The sequence below is a fragment of the Oppia nitens genome, unplaced genomic scaffold (genome assembly GCF_028296485.1).
Source record: "Oppia nitens isolate AA-2021 unplaced genomic scaffold, nextdenovo-longstitch-racon4-pilon3 scaffold3_pilon_pilon_pilon, whole genome shotgun sequence".
Lineage (NCBI taxonomy): Eukaryota > Metazoa > Arthropoda > Arachnida > Sarcoptiformes > Oppiidae > Oppia > Oppia nitens.
Genome location: NW_026533221.1, coordinates 6,039,510 through 6,054,856, shown reverse-complemented (window position 1 = coordinate 6,054,856; position 15,347 = coordinate 6,039,510). Strand labels below are relative to the sequence as shown.

Here is a 15,347-nt window from a genome sequence, read left to right as displayed (position 1 = left end):
ATTATCAGATTGTTGTCTTTATATTTATGTTTTAGATGTTGTTATCAAATATATTATTTAAAAGATATTATTGATACTACAGTATCTTTATTAATAAGTAGGTGAGAAAAGCATGCTATTAAAATATTTATACACAAAAAAACATTTTGTTATTTTAGATACTTAAATTATTTGTAAGTTTAAAATGAAACATCATTTTAGAGAAAATATTACTTGAAAAATTAATTTTGTTGTTTAAAAAAATTTGACTCAATTTTTATAATTCATTTAATATTAATTAAAAAATATATTAATTTATATTTAAATACTGTGAGCATGGTATTTTGCTAACAAATATACTGTATATTCCAATATATTATATCAATACATTCCCATTAATTATCACTATATTTAATATATTGATGATTATAGATAAAAAATATATTAATTGTTATTTATTAAAAATTATATAAATCTTCATTTAGTTTAGACAAAATTCAGAGTTATACTACTAAACCGTGAAAATATGAGTGCCATATATGAGATACTTTTCCATATCTTAACTGTAAATCATTTAACATGTCTAACATTTATAAGTTTTAACAATTGATAACAAATATAAATACACTGATGATATTGTTGTAGAATCACTAAAAATGATTGTTATGTACTTTAATTTGTTAACTATCAGAGAATATTGTAAGTGTAGGTGAATATCTGAAAATGTCATTTTTGAAATATATCTAAAACAATTGCTTTTGGTAACAAAATATTAAAAATTGAAGATTTATTTATTTATTAAATTTACTGGTATTTATAAACATTGTAATTTGAGATTAAAATTTTAGCAAATGTTAATTCAATGCACAAATGGTATATTTGATAAACTACATACATCCTTATATCATATTAATGTTGTTGTAAATATTTAAATTAAATTTTATTGGTTAAGAAGTTTTTATTATTGTAAAACATTTTAATCCTTATTATTGTAATTCTTAGAAAACCTAAAAACTTATCAATTTTGTGTTTATGTAATTTTTAGTGTATTATTGTTGTAAATTGTATTGATTATTGTAGTTTTAAAACCCGATTTAGTTTCCCTCAAAAAATACCTGAATCTTACTGTAGAACAGGTAGAGAGGGCAGCGAAACACATGGATCTCAATTGATATATACATATATTTATAGTATTATATCATTATTATATATATATATATATAAATATTATTACAAAATCTTATATTATAAACATTGATTATTATAAATTACTAATAATAACTTATTATTAGTTTCTTGATTTTAATGTTAAATTAAGATAATAATCAATATTTATAAATAGTTCCTTTTATTATTATTATTATTATTATTATTATCTTTATAATTATGATTATTATATTATAATTACTTGATTTTATCTGTAAATTTACAATTATTAAAATATAAAATATTGTTTTAAATTAAATGTGAAATAATTATATTTTATTGTGAATATCCTTTTTAATATTAATATAGAGTATGTAAAAATTAATTTTATTATTATTATTACTATTATTTTTAAAATATCGGAATATAATATATAATGTTTTATCTAAGAATGGATTAATTTATTGAATGAAAACTAATTTAATAATAATAATACTAATAATAATAAAATTAAAAATTTATTAATAAAAATTAAATTAAAAATTATTTATCAAATCTAATTTGCTTAACATTATTTATTAAAAATTTACTGATGCGTTAAAAATTAAAATATAATTGAAATATTGAAAAATGAATAAATAATTTTATTAAGTATTAAACACATTTATCAGATAATTTTGAAAAATTAATAATCAATATTATAATATAAAGACATTAATTTAATTAAATATTAGAAATTATTAGAAATTTATTTATTCATCATTGGAGCGGATGGTTGTGGATGTTGTGAATATGGTGGAGGCGGAGGAACAGCAAATACAACCGATTGTGGGCTAGTAGTCATCATTTGGGACGGTTGGGTCACAACAACAGTGTTATAGTGATGAATGTTGTGATCTTGTTTGCGACATATAACAAATAGAGCATGAATTACACCGGGAAGCCATCCAAACAATGATAAAATTATATTTAATAAAAAATCCAAATTACATCCCTTTTCCAATAATACTGCTAAAGGAGGTAAACAAAATGCTATCAACACTTTCAAACAATTGCACATTTCATATATCTATACAATTCATTAAAATAAATATCATTATTATTAAAATTATTGACATTTATAAGTCAATAATTATTTATATCAATATAATGCAGAATATTCTCTAAAATTAGTGATTTCACAATAATAATAATTGTAGTAATTATAAAAATCTAAATTTAAGTTCATAGATGTCAGTAATATTTATATTATAAAACATTGATTTCTCTATAAAAAAATAAAAATTATTTTTAGGGTATGGTTTTTACACTTTATTTTTTAATTAATTTTTGGACACCATTTTTTTCAATTTCCTAAAAAATAAACTTAAATAAGAAAAAAAAATTCAAAAAAAATTTGTAGCGGATAGTGGATTCGAACCTATGTCCGGACAGACAGACAGACCGACTTATAGAATGCATATACGTATTCCTTTCAGGAATTCGTGAAAATAGTAATTTATAATAAATGTTATACAAAATCACAAATAAATAATCTATTAATAGTTCAAATTTTTTAATTTGCAATGAAAAGACATTTATATATATATAACTTTAATTACTCACAGTTTGTGACATATATTTAACCGATTATTGTCTTCGGCTTTATTGCCGACAAATAATCGGCTAAATATATGTCACAAATTGTGAGTAATTAAAGTTTTATATATAATGTGTGATTGTGATAACATAAACCTAAATAAAAATTTATATATATTTTTAAAAATCTAATAATTATTAAGAAATTAACTTTAAAGTTAATATAATTTGTTTAAGTTTAAATTGAGGTGTGACTAAATTTTTATATATTTTTTATATATTTATTAATTTGATTTTTATTTTATAAAATACTGTATTTATTTTGAACTAAAATAATATTCCATAAAATATCAATTTATAACTTTATTATTATTTAAAATATAATTTATCATACATTAGTCATCTTCAAATTGTCATTTTATATTATTTTAATTAAGTTTTTTTTGTTATTTTTTAATCATGCAATAAATGGATGTTAAGTTTATTATTAAATAGAAATAAAAAGTTTATTTATTTTATACAGTTTTCTTGAATTTCTTAGAAAATTAAAGAAATGGTAAACTATTAATTAAAGTCAGTTTATGTTTAGTTTAATATTTTTCAGACAAAAATTACGAAATGAAATAAAAATTATTTTTTTTATTAATAATTAATAAATGTTCAAATTATTATAATAAAATTTATTTAATTTCTAATAATTATTTTTTAATATTTTAATTTTGTTGTTGTTGTATATTTAACTACAATATTGTCTATAATAATAACAACAATAATATCTTTTACTGTGATTTTTATTATTTTACTTATAATTTTTAATTACACCATTTGTATTTTCATAACAAATATATGAATAAAAATTATTATTATTAAAATTAATAATAATAATACATTTGTATAAATAATAAAATTTTATTTTAAATAATTTTAAATTCAATACTTTTAACATATTAACATTCAAATAAAATAAAATAAAATAAAATAAAATAATTGCTTTTTAAAATATAATAAATTTTAATTTATTGATGCACCTAAAAAGTAAATAACGTAAAACTTTTGGTAAATGATTTGCATATTATTAATAAATAATTTAAGTTGATTTACAATTAAGTAAAATAAGTAAAAAATCATTATAATATATTATATTATTTATAGAGTATAACAAATTAAAGTACTAAAAAATGATATGTTTTTACTCATATTTTATGCACATTTTCTATACACGCATATAACAGCATACAGATTATCTGAAACGTGATTTTCCAATATATATATTAATTTATATAATTTATTATCAAATTTATTGGATTTCATGAGATTTCATTGTCATTTGTAAACAAAACAATAACATTTATGCAATAAATTATACTAATTTTAAAAGTCATATCTTATATAATAGTCATATAGTAATTAAAACAAAATCATTTTATTCTATTATTTGTATAAATTTCTATATATTTGAAACTAATCACTTGGTAATAGTTTTTAATATAATTTAATTAATAAATTATATAACTGTTTAGTTACTTTAGACTGATAGTCGCTTATGTATCTTAAAACTAAATGACTATTTTTTAGAGATAGAGAGATCTATGGATATATATATTTATTTAAGTAATAGAACCATGATTCAATGCTATGTACAAAAAATATTTGATGTTAAATATATAATTATTTATACTTAAATAAATAAATATATAATTATTTATACTTAAATAAATAAATATATATCCATAGAGCTCTCTCTCTCTCTCTCTCTCTCTCTCTCTCTCTCTCTCTCTCTCTCTCTTTCTTTCTCTTTCTCTCTTTCTCTCTAAAAAATAGTTATTTAGTTTTGAGATACATAAGCGACTATCAGTCTCAACAATAAGTAATAGTAAGTGTTGTCATATTTTATTCCTAACCCGCGAAACCTTCTGATGAGTCCTCTTGTGTGTCAATAGACCACGAAATAGCGCATAAAGATCTAAATTGTGCCCCAGTTTGTGGTCAAATGTCTTTTCTTCCTTCTTTCTTCTATATACTGGTCGTCCTATCTGAATGACACCTCATAAGATGTTTTACTAATGCTTAAACTATTGAGAAATATTATTAATATATTTATTATTAAATTGTGGAATTATAATAATAATAATCAAAATATCAATTTTTATACTAACTTATTAATTTGATATTAAAATTATTTTAAAATCATACAAAATGTCTTTTAATTCAACAATGGATTATGAAATATGATATGATATGATATAATAAAATATAATACTATTTCATAATTTAGGTCATTAAACGTAGGATGGATTCATAAATTAGTTGATGTTTTTATATAAAGTGCTTATACTGTATGTATAAGTGGGTGAGTGGGTGGACATTACAATCTATAGATTCTGGAATCACATATATTCTTCTATTTATTATATATATATATATTATATTCTGTTAAATATTTGATCTAAAATTTAGGACAACTTCTATTGAATTACAAAAATATTTTTAAAGTATAAATTATTTAATTTTAAATGATATGGTTTTTAATATTAACTGTGAAATATAGATAACATTTTTAGTGGCAATTAACTTTGACTGTCTTTTAATAATTGTATTAATATATATATATATATATAAAAATTGAATATTTTCAAATATTTAATCATAATAATTTTATATATCTTATAAATATACTTAATGTTTAGTTGAAATCAAACATTAAGTATCAAAAATTATATAACATAATAAATGCTTTTATTTGTACAGTTTTTATAATAGATTATCAGATTTTTATCAAATTATTACATAAAATATTAAAAGTACTAAAATTCAAAATATTAAAAATAATGTATTATATAAGACTTATGTAATATTTAATTACTAAAATTACTTAATGATTCTAAATATGAACAACATTTTAATTATAGTTATTAAATGATATGAAAAGTTTTTGATGTCTTCAAAGTATGTCATAATGTTGTTGTAATTCATTATTGTTTAATGTCAACATTAAGTTAACATTTTCACTAAATAATAAAAATATTCAAACAAATTTTAAAAAGTTTGTTTTCTGAAATACATGTGTATATGTATATGTATTGGTGAGAATCATATTATTCACTACAAGTGTACTTTATTAGTCATACAGAATAATTTAATTCATTAAAGTTTGTTTCTGGCAATGCTTTCTCAGTTTTTTTTTTAATAATTCAAACGAAACAAACATTCAAATTTATATTCTTTATATACAGAAAAATCAATAGTAAAAATTTAGTCAACAAAAAATTAATGCATATATACATGCATTTATATACGACACTTTAATATATATATATATATATTGATATACACTTTTTAAGTAATACAATAAAATACAGTGTAATATAACCCAATAAATAATGTTATTATGCATTCTTTACTGACAGCCATTCAATGCTCTAAATAATAATTTTACTCTATTTTAAAGAAATTTAAAACTTTTAGATAAAATAAACTTTTAAATTCTTATGTTTCAATAAATATTTTTTGTTATCAATCATTATTTTATTTAAGTTTAAAAACTTATCATAATTTCAAAATTTATTTCTAACATACTTTTTCTCAATTAAATAAGTTTTTAAAATATATTTGTCATAATAAGAATTTAAGTATAAAAGACAATACATTTGTTAAACTTTTGTTTATATAAATGTTATTAAAAACCTTTTTACACTTAAATTTAAATACTGTACTTAAATATATTAAATTAATTTTAAAAAACGTATAATAGTATGTAAAAGTATTGCGTGTTTATACTTATATGTCATAAAATTTTAGTTATTATTGCTATACTGTAATTAATTTTTTAAATGATTTACAACTCCGATAATAATAATATTTAATAATATATTCGGCGCCGAAATTTTAAGGTCATTTCTTCTCGTTTTTAAGCAACAATTTTTCCAATTTGGTCAAAAAGTCTGGTAAAATCCCAATTTCTCTATCTTAGGGGGTATTTTGGACTTACCCCCTACCCCCTTACTTAACCCCGATTAAATTGTATCATTAAATGTACTGAATTACTAAATTTATTTATTTATAAATATTTCAATGAAATTTTCTTTTAAATTATAAAATTTTAGTAATAAATGCAATTTCCTGTATATTATTGTTGCCTAACCGGCAAACTTTTACGACAATTGTCACAAATTTTTTTTTATAAAAAAATTACAAAAAAATAATACCATTGATAGCACTATTTTGTATTCAATACGTGGGATGAGTCATCATAAGGTACCGCAAAATACACTTAATGTAAACTATTTATCTACAAAAATAATTAACTAATAATATTTTATATAAATTTTCGTTCAATAGTATTATCAAATGTATTATTTATACAGTTATTGAACATTTTTTTATCAATACTGTACAATACTTTATCCCTGACCTACACTGAACTTGACACTGAGCCAAAATACTGGACTTTCCCGATTAATACTGGACTTTCCCGATTAATACTGGACTTTCCCGACTAATACTGGACTTTCCCGACTAATACTGGACTTTCCCGACTAATACTAGACGTTGATACGAGTAATAATTGATTTCAAAGTTAAACTTACAATTTTTATTATAATTAGTGATCAACTTTAAAAATCTTAATAAATTTTTATATAAAATTTAGTATTGCCAATAACTAGTGTAGACTTCAATTAAATTGTTTAACAAATTCTCGAATTGAATTAATCAAATATAATTAATTAAATAAAATAAAATTAATATATATTACTAATAATTATAAATTGTATGAACGATAACAATACAATAATTTCAATGTATTCAAGTATTCAAACTTTTAATATTTATTATTTCTGTTTGGACTAATCTACAGTAAAAGGCAAACTTTATTAGACACCTATTGTATATAAATACCTTGATATTATGTAATTTTCTAATATACTCATAGTTCATTTTAGTGCATTTTTATATTATGGTTGTCTAATAATGTTTGCTTTTTATGGTAGTATTAAATATATGTATTATATAAAAAACATATCTATCAATATTTTTATAAAGTAATTGTTGATATAGTCATTACATATTTAACATAACATCATATAATTTTATACATCATTTTTAAGCTATTTCTTAGTAATAATAATTTAAGTTTAGAATATACAGTATATGAGATTCAATTGTTTTAAAATGTGAAATATTGGTCAATAATTTTGGATAAATTTTTGATAAGTGCAAGAATGTGATCAAAATGCGAAGTCAAACATATTGTATTCATAAACTATTTGCTATAAGTTTCAAATCTATAAGTTAGCAAATAGGCTATAAATCAAAGTCGTTTATCAAACTTATTGACCCTAATATCTAAAAGTTTAAAAAAATATTTTATATACAAAGTTTTAGTTTAATAACAAGAACTTTGCTTTTTTATATTTCCTACCGATTGTAATGTTTTAACTCAAAAAATATCATTTGTTTTTTAAAAAATTATTACATATTTAAAACAATAATACTGTTTATGTAAATTTTAATTTTAAGATTAATATAAATTAATACGGTATAAACATTAATTATTTTTTATATAAACCTAATTAAATATGCAATAACATTGTAAATAGCAATAATTATTACTTTATTAAATTAAAAGTATTTAACAAATATATTAAAATAATTAACATTTTTAATTTTGCCTAAATTTCAAAAACACAATGTTTAGCTGCAATAGCTTAAGAACCGGTAGACAAATATTTTAGCTGAACTGCAACTATCTTTTGTGCTATTCTTTGATAAATATAAATGTCATGACATCTACACCCACACAATAACCCATATATTGTGAGCAGCGATACAGTAAATATTAAACTTTGCGACCATATCTATGAAAACCTATTTGCAATATAATAATCATATCAAATATGTTTAAATAATTTTTAATTCTAATATTAATAATTACAGATTTGATAAATAATTAAAATTAATTTTCAATTGCAATATTATATATAATTTATATTTATTGAGCATAAATAAGATGCAACTGAATAAATAAAGAAATATATTTTTCTTTATTAATAAGTGCAATAATTTTTTTCATAATTTTATATAAATTTTAGATAATATGCAAAGCATAAGATGTGTTATATATATTTAATATATATATACTTTATATATATATATATATACTTTATATATATATATATACTTTATATATATATACTTTATATATAATTGCTACATTATATTAATATATATTTTATTTTTATAATTTGTACAATTTTTTAATATTTATATATAGAATAAAATAATATAAAGCATATAAGAAAATAAATTTAAAATTAATGCAAATATTTAGATATTTTTCGTTGAAAAGAAAACTGATAATTGCGTGGGTGTTATCAACTCTCTCTCTCTCTCTCTCTCTCTCTCTCTCTCTCTCTCTCTCTCTCTCTCTGTGTGTCTTCTCACTTATTTTCATTGCGCACTTACTCTCCAACTATAATACAATCATATATTCTTCTCATTGAAGGGTCATTGCCTTAACTATGTGTTTGGATGTACTTTACTCAGGAATATTCTGTTGTATAAAACAAAAAATATTTTGATATTTCTATAACTAAATCAAGTATTGAAATTTTTTTTAATGTTTAATTTTTAGTAATCATTGAGGGATCAATAGTATTTATTAAGTGAAATAATTATTTAATATATAAAATATCACAATTTATGAAAATAAAATATTCTCATTACCATAATAGTAAGCAAACTAATTTTAATTAATAATTTAATTTGAATAAAATGTTTACTTATATGAAATAATTTTATCAAAATAAATATAAATATTTATTTCATTCAATTTTAAATATCTTATATATTTAATTTACAGTATATTATTTTACTAGCAATTCTAGTGATTCATAAAAAATTTAAAACAAATTTTTAAATATTTTTAATTATAATATTTTAGTAGATATAAAAAATTAAATTTAAAAAATAGTTTATTAGTTTTTGTATTTATTTTATTTTATTTACATAAACCATGATGTTTTTAATATTAATATAAATATGATATATTACTCGTTTTAAGAGTCTATTGTTAGGTATATTTTATTTCAATATAACTTAAAATACAAAAAAACATAATTTAACAATATTTTTTATATTTTATAAAAATAATTATTAGTTATAGCACTTTAAAATATTATTGCAATTTAATAAAACTGAACTTAATAATTATAAATTGAATTGAATTATTACATTTTTAATTATAAATTAAAATTTCAATTATTATAGAGATAGAATAACATTTAATTATAATAATATTATAATAATTTTAAACAATAAAATTATTTAGTTATACAAAAATATTTCGTACTACTAATATCGTACGGTAATTATTCAATAAATTTAATATACAATAGTTTATGAAAATAAATGTTAAGAAGTAAAAAGTGAAAAAAATATGATAAAAATATTGATAATAATAAATATCAATGAATTTCCGGGCATGCGTTCAGTGCGTTCAGTCACATCTTTGCTCTAAAAATTGCATCCCTGTCCTCACTAGAGTAACATAACTTTAGTTATAAGTAAACAGTGAGTAAGTAAGACAGTTGTCATCACTTATATTACAATATATATATATATATAAACTACTTTAAACCATAAATACATCATTTAACAATTTTGTTAGATTTAGTTTGAGACTAATGTTTGTTAATTTTTTTTCAAAACTTATAAAAATTATTTAATAATAAGTTATTTTTTGCAAAATCTTTACAAACTTTTATTTATTTCTTGAAATTTTGTAAAAAATATTAGCAAAATAATTTATACAAATAAATATTGATAGAGTAATATAACAAATACAAAATTATTGTTTAAAATTGAAATTTGCAAACTGTCTGAAAATAAGAAATGCCGTCTTCAAGAGTGGTGTCGTTATCGACATTGGGTTTAAACGATCTAAAAGATCACAAATTGAAACTTCATTATCGTATTGTAATCCTTGGCTCAGCCAAAGTCGGTAAGTGTTTCCTCTCTTTCATAAAATTGTTGTTTGTGTTGACCATTATTTAACAATGGATACAGTTTTTATTTTATCATTAATTATGGATAAATTGCTGTGACATTACATTTATCTGTTATTCACTTCATTATATGTTAGTATCATAAGTGTTGTGTTTTGATCAGTCATTAATCACATCATTAAAAAGTAAACCAAATGTAATGTTTTTTTGTTTACACTACAAATTCCCTACATTTATCATAATATTGCTCTCATTATAAGATAAATTTATTTTATAAACTATGCTTTCTAGAGATAATATAAATTATATTATATAAAAAATTATTTATGACATTTTTATAATTAAATTAAAATATAAACTTAAACATTTCAGTATTAATTTTTATACAAAATAAGCAAATTTTACATATTGACTGACAATAAAATAAATATACATATTTATCTATACATAATCACTATTAAAACCTTATTTTAGTAAAATTATTATAAAAAAAATATAATTATAAATTGAAAAATATTCTTTAATTATAATTGTTTCTCTTATTATTAAATGTTTAAAATTATAAAAATAATTTAACATTTATATACATTTGCAAAAGTTTTTATTTTATAACCAACATATTAAAGCTTAATCATCTTATCTATTGAATAGTATATATATATATATCTTTCTCTTTATTATATCATAATCAGTACAATAATAAGTATAATTTGTTTTTTTTGCAATTATATTTTTCTGAATATATTATCGTTGATTTGAAATTAATAGATGTTAAAAATTTATAGTTTAATTTGTGCATATTATTACACTTTTAAGTACATTTTAATACAGTGTATTTGCATCATAAGTATATTTTATTATTATTATTCTTTTTATTAATGCAAAATCATTTTGCAAATTAAAGAATAGATTATAATATATAAAACTACTATTTATAATAAAATTATGTATTATTTAAAATTTTTAATTATAAATATTTTATTTTATTTTACTATAGATTCAAAAAATTTAGTTTAGTTTTATATATATATATTTAATACTATACTATATAGTATATTTATATAAATTATATTGTGACCGATTTTTATAGTAATTGAATAACACCCACACATTTTCATAGTACTACCAAAAGTTCAGCACATATACAGTATAGCATTAGTTTGTATACAATGGTTTTTGGCTTACTATGTACTGTAGTTTAGTATAACACTGTAAAGTATGTTACTTTTACTTTAATATGATAAACGCATACAACTATTGATATATAAGTTATATAATATCACATTAATATATTTAGAAATATTATATTTGAAATATTTAACATGTATTTTATGCACAAAAATTTAATCAAGATAAAATAAAATATCAAAGTGAGCATTGTTGTTTTATATAAATAATTTTAACAAAATCATTCTTTAATAAATTAGATATTCTTTTATGTCATATATTTATTTACATTATAAGTCAAACCAAAAAGTGTATTATTGATTGACTTAACATTGATTGTATAGTTTTTATATCACATGAATACGGTTGTCATATATGTTATATAAGTCATTGAAAGTTCAGTGCACTCAACACTCACGTTGTCTTTTGATTTTTAAAAAACAATATAAAGTTATTATTTAAATATTGTATTTTTAAATATCAATATAATTGTTATATCTATTGCTTATAATTTATTTTAATAAAAATATTAAATTCTTTATACAATTCTATAATCAATTGACATTTTTAATTTATATATAATATTATATATTTAATTTTTATATAGTTTTAATATTAAATGTTTATTGTTAGAGACTAAAAACATTAAAAAAAACAGTATTTTATGCATACTTTTATTTATTATTATATTTGATTAAAATGCAAAACTTAGGTAAAACATCAATAGTGAGACGTCTATTGTCCGATAAATTTGAAGAAATACATAAACCAACGATTGAAGAGCTCTATCAAAACGATTATAAACTTAAGGACTCAGATATGACGCTTACACTCGACTTATTGGACACGAGTGGCAGTTATCCATTTCCAGGTATTACTTATAGTATTTTATATACTCTAAAGTCACTGAATCTCAAGTTTCATAGAAAGTGATGAAATGATTAAATTAAGTCAATTGAACTAATCTATCAATAAATCATTCTATCATTTTTAACAACATTTAGTTGATCACACATTTTGATACAATATCTTAAAATTTTAATTGTTTTATATCTTACTTTAATTATGATAAAACTATATATAATTCAAGACTATAGACTAAATATATACAATTCTATAGAAATATAAAGTAGTTATTAAATGTTTGACTTATACTTTATATAATCCAGACATTTGTTATTTTAATAATTCCTAATACGGATAGCAATTAATATAAATAAAGTTTATGACATTAAATATATTTGTGACATATTTTCCGAGAGAGTGAACCAATTTCACTAAGTCTTGACCTATTGTTAAATGAAAATATAGTTATTTTGTTTATTATTTTATTAGAACAGTAAATCAAAATCACCTTGAAACATTTTTATATAATCAACAAATGTATGTCACTTATTAATACTCAATTCAAATTAATTCTTGAAATCTGATCTCTTTTATATCAAAATCTTTATATTTTTTCTTTATGTGTTTTATTGACAGTTTTATTTCATTATTAATTTGAGTTTAACTAAAACTTTATTTATTGTTTTGTTATTTAAGTGGTCAATATATGCTAATATAATATATTATTTTTTAAATTTATTTACTAGTAGAGATAATTTAATATGCTATACTGCATACATAATATTTATATTAATTTATTTATAAATATTTTATGCAATTCATTGATTGTTTAGAAGTTAATAAATATTTGGTCATTTAATTATTAAGTATAGTATAATAAAATGTATTTGTTTTTGTAAGTAAAACATAAGTTATAATTAAAACATGTAATTAATAGAATTGGGATAAAAAAAAAGTAGCACTAATTAGCCGCACGATATTTATTACATTATTCATTATTATGTTAGTTGAAACACTGATTTTTATAAAAATTTATCATTTATTTTATAATTTTAGACTAAAATTATATTTTGTAAAAATAATTAGAAAGATAAACTATACTAAAAGCAATTTTATATATAATAAAATATTTTCATATATTAAAAAATCTTAAAGTGTAATTTTAACTCTTAATTTAATAATCACCTTTTAAATCTTAAATATAATAAAGTAAAAAAATTATTCATATATATTTAACATATAGTAAAATAGTACTTTTACAGTTAAATGTTATTAAAATATATTATATACAACTTATGAGTATAATTAAGATTAAATTATTAATTAATTAAAAATTATGTTTTGCAAAAAATAAATAAATAAATTATTGACAGCAATGCGAAAGTTAGCCATAAGTACTGGAGATGCGTTTGTATTGGTTTATGCAATCGATGACTTGGACTCGTTTGAAGAGGTGACCCGACTTAAAGATGCCATCATTGACGAGAGGGCAACAAATTTACCACCAATTGTTACAGTTGGCAATAAATCAGGTATCGGTTCTAATAACAAACAACTGTTTAGTTTTAATTTAATAGACACTAAAATTAATACCTAATAAAATTTATAATAGTAAACTAATTTTCAAACTTGTATTTGATAAATATATTCTATGATATTACTAAAGTTATAAAATATTTAATTTATAGATTTGGTGGACAAACGTATGGTTAAGAAAGAGTTGGCCGAAACAATAATAAACATCGATTGGGAAATGGGTTTTGTTGAGTGTTCGGCCAAAAACAATGAAAATATTTTGTTAGTTTTTAAAGAGTTGTTACAACAAAAGCAAACTCAATATATACTACAAACTCAGACTCTGTCCAAAAGGGATTCATTGGTTACGGTATCGCCACGTATTAAACACCGTAAGATTGCACTCAAACCGCAGAGCTGTATCATCTCTTAAATGAATTAATCCATTATTTACTAATAGTTAAAAACGTTTGTAACATAATATTTAGACACTTTTCTAAATGTTATGTTTTATTTAATATTGCTATTTGAGTGTTAATATACTTTATATATTAATATATATAACTTAATATCATTTAAAATTATTAAGTTGTTTGTGAAAATTTGTTCACACGATTGTCACAGATTAATATTTTATTATTACTTTTTATTGTTACATTTTAAGTTAGATATTAGCAGAGTTATACAATTTTACAAATTGTGTCATTGCTTAGAAATAATGATAACGTGAAAAAAGGTTAAATAATATTATTTAGTTATATAATCCATTTTTATAGAAAAACTATTCACGTATTCATTATTTTTGAACATTTACAATTTTAGTTTTTATTATTGTTTTAATTTAAATAAATTTTAATTATTAGTTTATAAAATGCCAAAATTACATTAATAATCAAAATATTTATTATTTGAATATATAAATAATTATATATTGATATATAAAAATTCTTTTAAATACTATTTGAATATAAGGCATGACTATATTACTTATTACTAAATGACAAACTTTTACAAATGATGTAATATTGAATAACTCCTATTTATTAATCAATTTATTAATACGTTTACCCGTAATTTGCTATTTGATTGTGATTATCATTAATTGCAATCGAG

The 15,347-nt window shown here is 19.4% G+C and overlaps 1 protein-coding gene across 1 annotated transcript; it reads left to right on the top strand.

Annotated features, from left to right (window-relative positions):
* The first annotated feature begins 10,593 nt into the window (after nt 1-10,593).
* LOC128957980 (dexamethasone-induced Ras-related protein 1-like) lies at nt 10,594-14,667 on the top strand. Its single transcript, XM_054303794.1, has 4 exons — nt 10,594-10,702; nt 12,586-12,744; nt 14,093-14,251; nt 14,408-14,667. Exons 1-4 carry the CDS (start codon nt 10,594-10,596, stop codon nt 14,665-14,667), a joined length of 687 nt encoding a protein of 228 aa, XP_054159769.1.
* Nucleotides 14,668-15,347: the final 680 nt, after the last annotated feature.